General features: G+C 42.0%; 1 protein-coding gene across 5 annotated transcripts in view; it reads left to right on the top strand.

Annotated features, from left to right (window-relative positions):
• SPATA6L (spermatogenesis associated 6 like) overlaps positions 1 to 14,395 on the top strand; it is a 40,693-nt gene that overhangs the window by 13,787 nt on the left and 12,511 nt on the right. For 4 of the 5 annotated variants that reach the window (XR_008662622.1, XM_055311891.1, XM_055311890.1 and 1 more), the window contains 4 exons: positions 1,671 to 1,795; positions 8,007 to 8,084; positions 10,890 to 11,129; positions 13,616 to 13,718. Coding sequence is in view for 4 of the 5 variants with exons in the window: in XM_055311891.1 (XP_055167866.1) it covers positions 1,671 to 1,795; positions 8,007 to 8,084; positions 10,890 to 11,129; positions 13,616 to 13,718 (546 nt within the window). In the remaining variant the exon portion in view is untranslated. The remainder of the gene's footprint in view (positions 1 to 1,670; positions 1,796 to 8,006; positions 8,085 to 10,889; positions 11,130 to 13,615; positions 13,719 to 14,395) is intronic. The other variant, XM_055311888.1, reaches the window with a different exon arrangement.

Below are 14,395 nucleotides of genomic sequence, written 5' to 3'. Positions count from 1 at the left end.
AGGGAAGGACATCCTCAGTCCTGTAGCTGGAGCAGGTCTGAGATGAGATGAGAGGAAAGACACGATGTAGTGATGAGAAAGAGAGAATGTGTTCTTTTAGCACTTTGATCCTTATAGAACCCAAACACTATGGAGTGGAATAAGTAGGAAGAAATTCATCTGTTGTATCTGATAATGTCAGGTGTTTCCTACCGTTGGTGCACCAGAAATACACCCTCATCAGAATTCTTCTCCACATAGAATGGCAGTCACCAAACCATAAACCTACCTCTTTGACTACGGTTTCATCTTGGGTGGAACTCTGTGCAGGGGCCACTCTCGGTGTGCACCTCTGTGTAGCACCTGCTGTGTAGACAGGGAGGGCTCCGCTGGCTGCTTCTTCTCCCTTTGACTCTGTGACTCATGCCTCATAGACCCAAGACCTTCTTTTGGTAGTCAGTGTTTTGTAGCATCCCTTTTGCCATATGGAAGTAATATTCATAGTTAATAAAACCAGCTTACACACATCACTGCAAACAGTATATGTCAGCTGTAACAAAGGAGAAATAAAAATAAGATGTTTTATTGTTGTTTTAAATAAAATGATAGGTATAGCATAAGGAAGTTGAGCATAAGGAAGTATTTAGATGTGGCATGATTTTCAAAATGCCAGTAGGGTCTTGGTACAGATCAGAACACAGGCAGGTACAGTTGTTCTGTGATTTATGTGGTAGCTGCATTCCTGAAAATACACTGTATTTTAAGATCATGCAAAGAAAGTGCTTTGTGTTAATTGGTGATCGTAGGTTCTAGGCTCAACCAATTATCAAATGGCTTCTCGTTTTATAATTATGTTGCAATTATATACGTTATAGAATGTTAGGACATTAGAATGTAGTGCAGGGGCGTCTTGAGCACTGAGGGACATACTTGCACCTTTGGCTCCTGCCCATGTAATGTCCCCATACAGTTTGGAAATGCGTACCATGGGAGGCTGGTACCAGCCCTGCATAGAATCACAGCTTCGGTGGGCCATGGGGATGTTGGTATCCCTGCATCAGAGGACACGTTGCCCTCCAGTCTACCGTGTCAGCTCTGCATGAATGGTGCATTGTCTGCCTTGTCCTATTCTACCCCTAGGGCCTGGCTCAAGGCATGTCCTTAGAGACCATTGCTGAAGGAAAAGATAGGTGGAAGTATTGATGGATGGACAGTCAGATGGATGAAAAGAGATTTTTCTCTTTGTTTTGTGGAGAAATCCTTTACTTTTTTCTCTCTCGGTTATGACTTGGGAAGGCTTTTAAAAATTATCCATGAGGGGTCCCTGGGTGGCTCAGTGGCTGAGTGTCTGCCTTCAGCTCAGGTCATGATCCTGGGGTCCTGGGATTGAGTCTCACATCGGGCTCCCTGCTCAGCGAGGAGCTTGCTTCTCCTTGTCCCTTGCCCCTTCCTCTTATGCTGTCTCTCTCACTCTGCCAAATAAATAAAATCTTTAAAAACAATCATCTATGAGATAAACAGTAGTAGAAATCCCTTGTACTCCACCTCTTGAATAACAGGTGCTTTGATCAAAACGTCTATTTTTATCTGAGTGCCATCTCTGCTGTCACCTGTCTAAGCTTTTATTTTGTTCGAGTGTGGATTATTTTGAAAATGCAAATCAACTTCTGACTTTTCTCCTTCCCTTCCAGTGTGGGAAGAACTGGCTTGCTATGAAGACAACACACGGGACTTTCTTTTTCCCGAACCCAAGCTGACGCCTTCGCTCCCTGGGATGTGCAGGGAGGTGCTCATGAAGACATTTGCAGGTTTTCCAGTAAGTGATTCGTGCCTGCCTCAACTTCTGTTGGGAGAGGTTCTTGGGACCTGGACATTTTATTTGTGAGAGAGCTTTCCCTGGGGCCAGTTTTTACCTCATCTCAGTTAGAAGAGGTTTGTTTTTCTGTTTTTCTGTTTGGTGGCCCCATTTAGATGCCCCATTTGAAATACCAAATTATTCCCACCACTGATAGGAGAGGTGGGGGAGGTCTTCACCTGGTCATGCCAAATCATTGCTTTATTCACACTGTCACGTACCTATATTCGTTTGGAAGATATCTGTAATGGTTTCCAGCTCCACAAGAGCTCTGGCAGTTTTCCTGAGCTTTATGTTACTTGGATGGCCTCTGTTGGAGGGGCACAGATTTATGAATTTACAAAGCCTATTTAGGGGCGCCTGGGTAGCTCAGTGGTTGAGCATCTGCCTTTGGGGTCCTGGGATCGAATCTCACATTGGGCTCCCCGTAGGGAGCCTGCTTCTCCCTCTGCCTCTCTCTCTGTGTCTCTCATGAATAAATAAATAGAATCTTAAAAAAAAAGCCTATTTAATACTCACCTTTCCTGTTACTCCCCCATGAATCGCTACTGTTATGATTTAATAAAATATTACAGCCTCCCATTTTGCTGAGAGGACTGTGCAGAATATGTCACGCACAGGACCCTTGATTCTGTGATGTTTATGATGACAGAGCTTCTAGTTCAAATACTTCAGACAGCAAACATTCATCCAAAGCTGTGCTCATCAGAATTGCTAATGACCATAACTTAAAAACCCTCTATAATCTTAGAGGGTTTGTTGAATATCACCAACACCTTTTTTTTTTTCCCCTTGGAGATATTCTTTGTCACTTATATCCATGGTACTCATAAGAATGCTTGCCTTTATTATTTTGAGTTATTGGTATATTGCTCTTCAGAAGCTGGAAGGATAAAACTAGTGAGAATCATGTGGGGGATACTCTTTATATTAACTTTGGTTTGCCTGAGTTTGTATTGAGTAAAAGCCATCTGCAAACACTGGCTGGTATCCAGCTGAGTATCAAGAAAAGGAGAAACACATGTTCTTGTCTTTTCCCAAATGTCAACTCTGTTTAACTTTATGCGCATAAATAGGAAGAAGAACATATAGGAAGTTGTATTTACAGTTATTCGTAAACACAAGCGATCCTTAGAGAAAGGGCTTTACAATTGCAGAAGGATCCTCCCACATTACAGGTAAAGTATCAATGAAGTTAATGAAACTCTGAACAACTTTTAAAGAGGTAGAAGAGCTCAACATCTCTCCAATGTTCTAGAAAGCAAAATAAAACCAATTTCCACAGTTTTAATGATAGCTGATATTCGTTGCATGCTCCCTTGATGCCAGATACTGTGCTGAGTTTCATACATGAATTATCTTGTTCAAGCCTTCTTCACCTTGCAATGTGACTGCTGTTCTTTAGCTTGTTTTATGGATGTAGAAGCTGGTAGAGAGAGTTTAAGAAATGTGCTTAAAGCCACAGAGCTGGTCAGTGATGGAACAGGGATTCTCATGCTGGCCTGTAGGACTTCCAAGTTTGCACCCTTGGTCACTGTGAGAGACTGCTTTGCTCATGTTTATTTCAACCCAGTGTCCACTTTGTCTCTATTAATATCATAGAATGTGAGTGTGGATCATGTGTGCCAGGCAGGCAAATCATTCACTTCATTTATTTTCTCTTAAGTTATTAAGTCATTAAGAATTAGATTTAGGGATCCCTGGGTGGCACAGCGGTTTGGCGCCTGCCTTTGGCCCAGGGCGCGATCCTGGAGACCCGGGATCGAATCCCACATCGGGCTTCTGGTGCATGGAGCCTGCTTCTCCCTCTGCCTGTGTCTCTGCCTCTCTCTCTCTCTCTGTGACTATCATAAATAAATAAAAATTAAAAAAAAAAGAATTAGATTTATTTCTTCCACTAAAATGTGACTTTTTCTTTATATTTCTGTATTTCATTTTATTTCACTTGATACTTTATTATTATTTTTTTTATTTATGATAGGCACACAGTGAGAGAGAGAGGCAGAGACACAGGCAGAGGGAGAAGCAGGCTCCATGCACCGGGAGCCTGATGTGGGACTCGATTCTGGGTCTCCAGGATCACGCCCTGGGCCAAAGGCAGGCGCCAAACCGCTGCGCCACCCAGGGATCCCTCACTTGATACTTTAACAGCTTTTTCTCCCCGCCTTTCTTGCCAAGGTCAAGAATTTTTTTTTTGTTTTGTCTTTTTAAATTTAAATTTAAATTTTTTAAAAAACTGAGCTTTAGGCCCAACATAGGGCTTGAACTGACAACCCCGAGACTGAGAGTCACATGCTTTACTTACTGAGCCAGCCAGGTGCCCCAAGAATTAGGCGGCGCTAAACCGCTGAGCCACCGGGGCTGCCTGAAAAATTCCACTGTTAAATTCATTTGTTGACCTAACCATCATCACCCTCGTCCTGTTGCTAAGGAAACTGGACAAGAGAAAGCCTGCAAATTTCAGTTCTGAGCTATTATACTAAAATCAGTACTGCTGTGGAAAAGGGAGTACATTCCTTCTTAGTGTTTGTAAACCACTATCAGGAGGAGAGTTATTATTTTTTTAAGATTTTATTTATTCATGAGAGACACACAGAGAGAGGCAGGGACACAGGCAGAGGGAGAAGCAGGCTCCCTGTGGGGAGCCCTATGTGGGACTTGATCCCAGGACCCCAGGATCACGCCCTGAGCCAAAGGCTCAACCACTGAACCACCCAGGTGCCCCCCCGCACCATTTTTTTTTTTTTTTAAGATTTTATTTAAGGAGGAGATTTATGGAGGGGAACAAGAATGTGTTACGGAGTGTGAATTCCTTGCTGGGAGGGCACCCTCCTCTTCCTCCTCCTCTTCTCCAGGCAAAGTACAGCAGGACTTTGAAGGCTGGAAAGGCAGTCACATGTGCAGAGGTCATGTGTGGAGGCTTATCTGGACTCGGTCCCCATTTTGTCTCTCAGTGACTGTGACTTTGGGTGAATTACATAGTCTCTTTATGCCTTAGTTTCCTCAGCTGTAAAATGGACTGGTAATAGTACTCCCCCCATAGGGTCCTTGTGAGGGTTAAAGCTACCTGGAATGTTTAACATCCTACCTGGTATGTAGTCAAGTACACGATGTGAGCGGTTATCGTTTATCATACTGTCATTCAAGGGTTAACACTGCCTCCCCACAAGGTGATGAGACAATGGCACAATTCTGTGGCTCACATCTGACTTGTTCAGGCTCAGGCAGCTAGGCCACGGGGGAACCTGAGGTTTGGTACACATGCAAGGTCTCGTGATTCCACCAGTAGTGCTGTGGACCTTGGAACCCACCCACCCTCCTCTTCGTGTGGGCAGTCTCTTTCCTAACTGAAGGTGAGGCTGCACTGGTCCCGTCATTGTGCACTGTTTGTCAAATCCTCCCCTGGATTATCTGCTGTGCACCAACTGGGTTCGTGTGTTTGCAAGCCCAGAATCTTGAGTCACCAGTCCAGGTCTACTGCTTGTATAGGCATACCGCATTCTAAAGGCCAAAAAAAAAAAAAAAAAGAGCTGAAGATATAGGTGTGCCTGTAAGGACTTGTAAGGACTTGTTTTGTAGACCAGATGAATGCATGCATAGGAATGAATGTGTGTAAGAAGGAAGAAATATGCAGCTAACTCCTGGCTCTACTAATCCCCAGCTGCATGGCACTGGTCAGACTAACCTCTCCAAGCCTGCTTTCTCCCACGTAAAAATGAGGACAGAATGGTGTGATGCCCGGGTTGTGTGAGGGTTATGTGCATTCACCCATGAGAGCCTCTACTGAAACCTGGCGCGTGTGGTATGGATGCAGCCACATCAGTCTCCTCCCTCTAGAGCTTCAGCGGATGCAAACCCTTCTTGGAAGTACTGGTGATGTGTTATATAAGTAAATATGTGCTGGGGGAGCCTGGAGGGTGATAGGGTGAGGGTCGACTCTGAGAGATGGGTGGGGCTTGGGCAGGAAAGGAAGAAAGGGAAGGCGGCACCCCCAGGATAAGGAATTACCTGGCCAGGTGGTGGTATCTGGGGGAGAGCAGAGCAGAGGATCATGCTTGGGGAGGGGAAGTGGGGAGGTAGGGGGTGGCTGCAGGTGAGTTGATGAGGTCAGTTGGAGACACTGCAGCTCAATCAGATCCAGGTCCTGTCCCTGTTTTGCCATTTATAAGCCACGTGACCTTGGGAAAATTGCATTGTGTCTCTCTAAGCCTTAGAAAGATAATTGCATTTTTTCAATGACCATACAGTAAAATTGATTTTTTTGATATACAGTTGTATGAATTTTAACACATGTATAAATGTGTGAAACCACCACCATGATCAGGGTATGGAGCTCTTCCATCAGCCACAGATCTCTCTCCTTTTCCCCTTTGTAGGCACATCCTCCCCCTTACCCCACCCACTCATCTGTTCTCCATCAGGGTAGTTATAGTTTTATCTTTTTCAGGTCACATTAATGGAATCATATGGTCTGCAACCTTTTTAGATTTATTTATTTGAGAGAGAGAGAGAGTGAGAGAGAGAGAAAACAAGCTGGAGGCAGGGGCAGAAGCAGAGACCCCATTGAGCAGGCTGCCCGATGCAGGGCTCAATCCCAGGACCCCGGGATCATGACCTGAGCCAAAGGCAGACACTTAATCAACTGAGCCACCCAGGCACCCCAGTATGTAGCCATTTGAGACTGGCTTCTTTCACTTAGAAAAATGCCTTTGAGAGTCATCCATGTGATTGCATGCATCAGTAGTCTGTTCCTTGTTATTGCTGACTGTAATTTTTGTGTGTGTATAAGTGTATTATTCAATATGGTACCCACCAAAAATAGGAGTGTCAGTCAATGAAACAAAAGGGAAAATTTGGAAATAGATCTGGTAAACATAAATATTTGGTATAAGATACAAAGCACATTTTTCAAAGCAAGTAGGCGGGGAAGGAGAACCTCTATCTATCCCTCTTCCTAGATGATCTCACTCAATTCTGTGGTTCAGTGTTTTAAATAGAGTAGTGACTGCATGGATGTGGGAGCCAGAATGCCTGGGTTCAGTGACGAGCCCTGCCATCACTAGAGGACAGGTTACTTAAACTTTCTGTGTCTTAGCTACTTATCTACAAAGTAGAAATACTATTAGGATCCACCTCATGGGGTGGTTGTGAGGATAGGATTGGCCAAATATGCAGAGCACTTAGGTCAGGGCCTGGCACATAATACATGTTACATATTATTATGTTTATATGTTATTTTTCAGCTTTATTGATGTATATACAACAATAAATATTGTATACATTTAAGATGTTCAACTTGATTTTTAAAAAAATATTATTTATTTATTAATTCATGAGAGACACAGAGAGAGAGAGAGAGGCAGAGACACAGGCAGAGGGAAAAGGAGGCTCCCTGTAGGGAGCCCGATGTGGGACACAATCCTGGGACCCCAGAATCATACCCTGAGCCAAAGGCAGATGCTCAACCGATGAGCCACCCAGGTGTCCCTCAACTTGATGTTTTGATATACAATGTGAAATAATTGCCACAATCAAGCTAATTAAGTTATCCATCACTTTTTATTACTCGGTTAGCCTTTTTCCTCTGCCTTCCTTCCTTCCCTCCCTCTGTCTCTCTCTTTTTTCTTTCTTTTCTTTCTTTTTGTGGTGAGGACACTTAAGATTTACCCCATTAAAAATTTTCAAGTTGACAGTATAAGTATTATTAACTACAGTCACATTGGTGTACATCAGATAGACCTCCAGAACTTAGTCATCTTGTATAACTCACCAAAACTTTGTACCTTTGGCCAACATCTCTGCATTTCCCCCATCCTCCAGCCCCTGGCAAGCAACATTCTACTCTCTGCTTCTATGAGTTTGACTATTTTAGATTCCATACATAAGTAAGACACACCATATTTGTCTGTGTCTAGCTTTTTCATTTAGCATAATGTCCTCTAGATTCTTCTGTGTTATAACAAATGGCAGGATTTCCTTCTTTTGTAAGGCTGAATAATATTCCATTGTATATATATATTTGTTAGGTATATATTTTAGGTACTATGTGTGGATTATGCAAACCACACAAAAAAGTAATGAGGCTCTAAACACACTTTCAAGTTAGATGGGATGGGAAAAGAATCTGTTTCCAATAATTTTATTTGCTTCTTCTATGCTGTTTTATTTTTAGGGCATTGCTCCCAAAATAGAATTTTCTACAAGGACAGCCATCAGAGAACGTGTGTTTCTGCAAAGAAACAGATTTCCTGTAAGTATAATCAAGAAGCCAGTGATAGAACTGTCAGAAATTTTCTCCACAGATTTGGAGAATTTCAGCCCAGACTTGGTTACCAAGTTTAGATGCAATTGGATGAATAGAACCTAGAGATTTATTGCTAGGTTTGAATTTCCATATTCAAACTACTTGTTCAGCTACATTAGAGTGTGTGTGTTTGATGTGTATTCATCATGGTATAGTTGGTGCAAGAGGTGATATAAAAGCTAAAATCAGGGGATCCCTGGGTGGCGCAGCGGTTTGGCGCCTGCCTTTGGCCCAGGGCGCGATCCTGGAGACCCGGGATCGAGTCCCACGTCGGGCTCCCGGTGCATGGAGCCTGCTTCTCCCTCTGCCTGTGTCTCTGCCTCTCTCTCTCTCTCTCTGTGACTATCATAAATAAATAAAAAAAAGTTTAAAAAAAAAAAAAAAAAAAAGCTAAAATCATAAGTTTGACATAAGTAGGTTAGTTAGCTTTCTTCTTATTGTTTCATGACTTACTCTTGATTTTATGAATAATAGTGTTCCTTCTTTCTTTTGCCGAGGTTGCAGTTCAGAGTTGTACTTGAGGGTCCTCTTTAATAATCATGAAGGGTCTTGGGGCATCCTTGAGCACCCCCTACATTTCACCATCATGTTCAGCCCTAATTTTCCGCATCACACCAATTGCTTTTTTTGTTTTACATTATTGTACATAGTGTTTAACCATTTAAAATCCTTTCTAGAACAATATGGAGAATGAATGAAGATAATTTGTAAAGCTTCTTCAGATACTTTGCTTGTCATCTCAAATCCTGCCTGGTGTCTTGGAAAATCCTTGAAAATGTAGGCTCTGGGTTAAGGGTTACTGAATGCAAAGGGTTACTTAGTCGGTGCAAGCCCATTAATCATTTGGGCATCATAACTCATATAATGGGAGGCCAGTGAATAATTTCAAGGAAGGCGTTGGTTACTTTTTATTTAAAAAAATGTTTTTTAGATTTATTTATTTATTTCAGATTGAGAGAGAGAAAGAGAGAGAATGAGAGAGATTGAGCAGGAGGGGCAGAGGAAGAGGGAGAGAGAATCCATAAGCAGCCTCCATGCTGAGCATGGAGCCTGACATGGGGCTCACGACCCTGAGATCATGACCTGAACCGAAATCAAGAGTCAGATGCTTAACAGTCTATACCACCCAGTGCCCCTGCATTGTCTGCTTTTTAGTTTTTCCCTGTTTACTCACTCTTTTCTCCGGTTTGATATGGGTGCACAGTGATTTTTCAGTCTTTCTCTTCCACTCCACCATTTTAACCTTGTTTTGGCCTCTTACCATAGGTCTTCCATTAAGTGTAAACTCTTTTTTTTTTTTTAAGATTTTATTTATTTATTTGAGAGAAAGAGCCAGAAGATCACAGAGGGAGAGGCAGAGAGAGAAGCAGACCCAGGCTCGCTATGGAGCAGAGCCCAATGTGGGGCTTGATCCCAGGACCCTGAGATCATGACCTGAGCTGAAGGCAGACATTTAATGGACTGACCTCCCCAGTGTGAGCTTTTTTTTTTTAATTTTTATTTTATTTACTCATGAGAGATACAGAGCGAGAGAGAGAGAGAGAGAGAGGCAGAGACACAGGCAGAGGGAGAAGCAGGCTCCATGAAAGGAACCCGACCTGGGACTCGATCCTGATTCTCTAGGATCAGGCCCTGGGCTGCAGGCGGCGCTAAACCGCTACGCTACCGGGGCTGCCCCTCAGTGTGAGCTTTTTAAAGTGATTGTTTTTATTGTTTTTTTCTTATAACAAAAGTATTTAGTTTAGAAAATTGGAAAATACAGGTAAGCAAACAGGACAAAATAAAAATAATCTGTCATTCTTAGTATGTAGAGATGAACATGACTCTTCTTTTGAGTGTATTCTTTGGTACCCCCCTCCAACACACACATTCTTTTAATGTTAAAAGATTGAGATCATGCTGTACTGCATGTGGTTTTGTACCCTTCTTTATCACTTAATATGTCACGAACATGTTTTTCAGATCCTTAAGTATTCTTATGCCAGGCAATTTTTCATGGCTTCCTTGTAGGCCGTGGTATAGATATACCATGGTTTGGCCCATGGCTTTCCTTTTTTGGGCTCTTGGTTGATACTGTGGTCAGAGTCAGTCAGGAAAACAAAACAAACCTGTTCTTTTTAGTAAAAATAATAATAATAATAATAATAATAATAATAATAATTAGAGGCACCTGGGTGGCTCAGTGTTTGAGCATCTGCCTTTGGCTCAGGTCGTGATCCCAGGGTCCTGGGATCAAGTCCTGCTTCAGGTTCCCTGTGGGGAGCCTGCTGCTCCCTCTGCCAAGTCTCTGCTTTCTCTCTGTGTCTCTCATGAATAAATAAATAAAATAAAATCTTAAAAAAATGTTTGTAGCTATACACATACATGATCATTTCTTAATAATAAATTTCTTACTGTGAAATTGCCAGACTGGAGTGTGTGCCAGATTCATTCCCCCCAATCAATCATCTCTTTGTGATGAGGGAGGGGTATTGGATACCTTCCAACTTTCTCCTAAGGCAAATAATTCTGTTTCTGGTTGAAGTATATTATGCTAGCAAGTTATAAATACTAGTGATGTTAAGCTGAACTGTAGGAAAATTAAGGAGAGAATACCCTTTGTTAAATCCAAGTTTTGCAAATCTGAGATGTTTAGTATTCTTCCTTAGTTAAATGAGGTCCAATTAAATACAGTTATATTCTGATCGAATTTTTCTTTTCTTTCTGTTTTCCATTTTTAAAAAAAACATTGTTTTTTTAATTTACTTTCAGGAAGAAAGACATAAGTCAAGGAGGCCTTTATCTACAACACAGGGCCCAAAACTCCCCTTAAATAATGCGAAGATGAAGCCAAAGGAGAATAATTTCAACAGACTGCCCCAAAACACGCAATCCCGTGCACCTTCTCCCTGTTCCACCAGGGGCATCTCTCAGGACCAGCCAGCTCAACAGAACCCTGGAAATAACCTCAGAATCTCTGGGGGAAGCAAGCCTCCATTTGTAGTTAGACATGTGAGCCTAAAATTATTTTTTAGAGTCTGGAGGGTGAAGGTGCGAATGAGGGTTGGATATAGGAAGGTTGGGCCATAAAAACAAATGGGTGACATTTAAAAAAATTATTATTAAGATTTTATTTATTTATTTGACAGAGAGAGAGAGTGAGCACAAGTAAGGGCAGAGGGGGAGGGAGAAGCAGGCTGCCTACTGAGCAGGGAGCCCAACATGGGGTTCGATCCTAGGACCCCAAGATGATAACCTGAGCCAGAGGCAGATGCTTAACTAACTGAGCCATTCAGGTGCCCCCAAATGGGTGATTTTAAATAAAGAGGGAATTCAAATTGAATAATAACTATGATTAGACGAAATTTGCTTTGTAGAGTCACTGTCAGGAAAATCATACGGAGATGTCTCATGCAGAGGACTTGCTCAGTAAATGCCAGTCATCCCTATTTTTAATTTTTGAAAATTATTAATAGAGTGTGATGCCTGCCTATGACAACCTGCTGTTTTTTTTTATTGAGAAGAATCAGGAGCTGACAGGGGTAGAAGACACAAAACAAAGGCTGGCACATGCTCTATACCAATCAAAATTGAAAGCTTCATCAGGTTTAAAGAGAACTGCTTAGATTTTTAAAATGAGGTTGCTGTTCATTGGCTGTACTTTAAAGAGCAGGACAAATGTGTCTGTAGGAAGAAGCAATGATGTGCCCTACTCAAAGCCCTTAATTAAAGTTATCTTAGATTTAGCCCTCAGGAAGTAGCGGGTCACACTAGCTAGCCTCCTTACATTTTTTTGGCTGTGAAAGTATGGGAAGTATAGAAAAAAATTTTAAAAAATTACCTATAAGCTCACCAGCCTAATAAAATAAATAAAATTTTTATTTAATTTAGCGCATTTTCTTTCACTTTTGACATATTCATAAGGCTTTTCCCCCTACAAAGTTATAATTATACTGTATATACAGACTAGTTTCTCTCTCTCTCTCTCTATATATATATATATATATAGTTAATATTACATTGAAAGCATTTCCTGTATCACGTTCTGGTTAATAACCTATTCTCTAAGAGTTCTTATGGTCAAGTTGAGAACTTGGCTTAAAGCCACTGGTGGTGATGTTTGTGCATTAGATGTAAGATATGAAGCCTGGTCAGCCCTGAAGTCAGGTGCTGTTCATTGGGATGACAGTATGCAGAGCTGGTTTGTAGTAGAACAGATGTTATTTGTCTGGAAACCGCAGAACAGCTGTTTTCCTTGTGGTGACCTGGGTAACAATGGCAAAAGTCTAACAACCAATCTTTAAACATAGCTTTATAAAAATATTGTTGAATCGAATTTATTGGACAGTGTGCTTTATTCCACTTGAGATAAATTTATGTGAAATAAGCTGTAGTTAAGGCCCCTTGGGCTAAATAATCTTAAAATCGTGGTGGATTTCTTAGGGAATAAAACTGGCTTGATATTTATTTAACAAATTCTTGTACAGCCTCTACTATGTACCCTGCTCTTCTCTAAATGCTTTATACATATTAACTTATTTATTTAGCCAGGTTTCCTCATAGTATGTGATGTTTCTTTACATAGAAGCATTAAAATTTATTTTAAAGATTTTTATTTATTTATTCATGAGAGACACACACAGAGAGAGGCAGAGTCATAGGCAGAGGGAGAAACAGGCTCCCCACAGGGAGCCTGAAGCAGGACTCAATCCCAGGACCCCCAGATCGTGACTTGAGCCAAGGGCAGATGCTCAACCACTGAGCCACCCAGAGGCCCCAGAAGCATTAAAATTTAGGGGGCCTAATGTCATAAAGACTAAATTCTAATCAATGTATTTCTGAAAGTAGAATGAAGGGTAACATTGTAACTTGCCTTCTTGAAATTAAAAAAAAAAAAGGACAGAAATAAATGAGATAAAAAAAATTCAGCAACTTGATGTCATAAATATTCTGGAGGAGTCCCCATTTCAAGTGTTCAGACCTGCTCACAGATCGTGCTGTCCCATTCAGGAAAATAAGGTCACCTTTATTAAAATCGGGCAGTTGCTACTCTTTGTTTTTTTCAAGGTTATAGACACTCAGGTTGGAAGAGAGGGTGGAAAGCTGAAATATCAGCTGGTGATAATCCCTTATCTCTAGGGAGGACCCTACTTCGGCCAGCACTCTTCACTAAGAACACGAAACTGTCCTGTTTTGAAGTATTTTGAAATTAACTTCACCTGCTCTTTTCTGGGCAGGATCCTGGACCTGCGGTTAGAGTATAATTTGTGTCTGACATTTAGCCCATGACTTCATGTTTAAGCCTCGGTGAAATAGGGACAAAAAGCTTCCCTTATTGGGATAACCTTTAACATCCATGGAGATGATGATTTAATTTGTTCACAACTCTTCTTCCCTGCATGACCCACCATTGCAAGGGAGGAAGGCATTACAGGTAATGAGGAGAGGGTAACACAAGCTATGGTGGATTCAAATCTTCTTTCTTTCCTTTCTTTCAGGTGGACAGTGCCAAGCCGTTTGGTGAGGATATTTCAGAGTATCAGTCCCAGAAGTCTAGAAGAAAACTTAAGTTTTCAGACTTGCCTTTTCCAGGGAGAAGAGGTATTCAAGTTTCTCGTTACCCCTGTACATTCCCCAGTGGGAACAAGTGCATCCTCCTCCTAAATCGTCTTTCATTCTGGGGCATCCTAAGCTTCTTTGGAAACTTGAGGCCTAATGCTCCAGTCGTGTTCAGCTGTGGAGTTTGCGGGGCAGGAGGCCCTCTGGAGCAGAGCCAGATGAGAAGCTGTCCTTGTCATGGGTCCCTTAGCTGTTGAAGGAGAGTGCTCTGAGTGTGCCATCAGGGGTGTGCTCTCTTTGCAAGTGTTTCCTGGTTGGGCTGAAAAAGCAGAGGGCAGCCTTTCCTGGTGTGAACTCCCTCAAAGGCACCACTGATAGCTAATGGAGGAGGCTCGCCATTTCTCTGGAGGGGAAAGTGGGAGATTGGTGGAGATCAGGAGGTGTAACATTTGCTCTACAAGATTCCAGGTCAGGGAGGAGGGAAGCCAATTCTACCTGAAGCGAGGCTCTGTCAGGTGAAGGCAGGGAATCCCAAATGTAGAGGTGTCAGCCCCCTTCTGTATTCTTAAACATTACTGGGGACCCCAGAGAGCTTTTGTTTATGTGGATGAGATCTGTTAATATTTAGCATATTAGAAATTAAAGCTGAGAAATTTGTAAAATGCAGGAATACATAAGCACACATCCCATTAGCCATTCAGAGCAGTGATGTCATGACA

This window comes from Nyctereutes procyonoides, unplaced genomic scaffold (assembly GCF_905146905.1).
Source record: "Nyctereutes procyonoides isolate TBG_1078 unplaced genomic scaffold, NYPRO_anot_genome, whole genome shotgun sequence".
Lineage (NCBI taxonomy): Eukaryota > Metazoa > Chordata > Mammalia > Carnivora > Canidae > Nyctereutes > Nyctereutes procyonoides.
The sequence above is the reverse complement of the archived record's forward strand: the minus strand, read 5'-3'. Positions and strand labels throughout refer to the sequence as shown.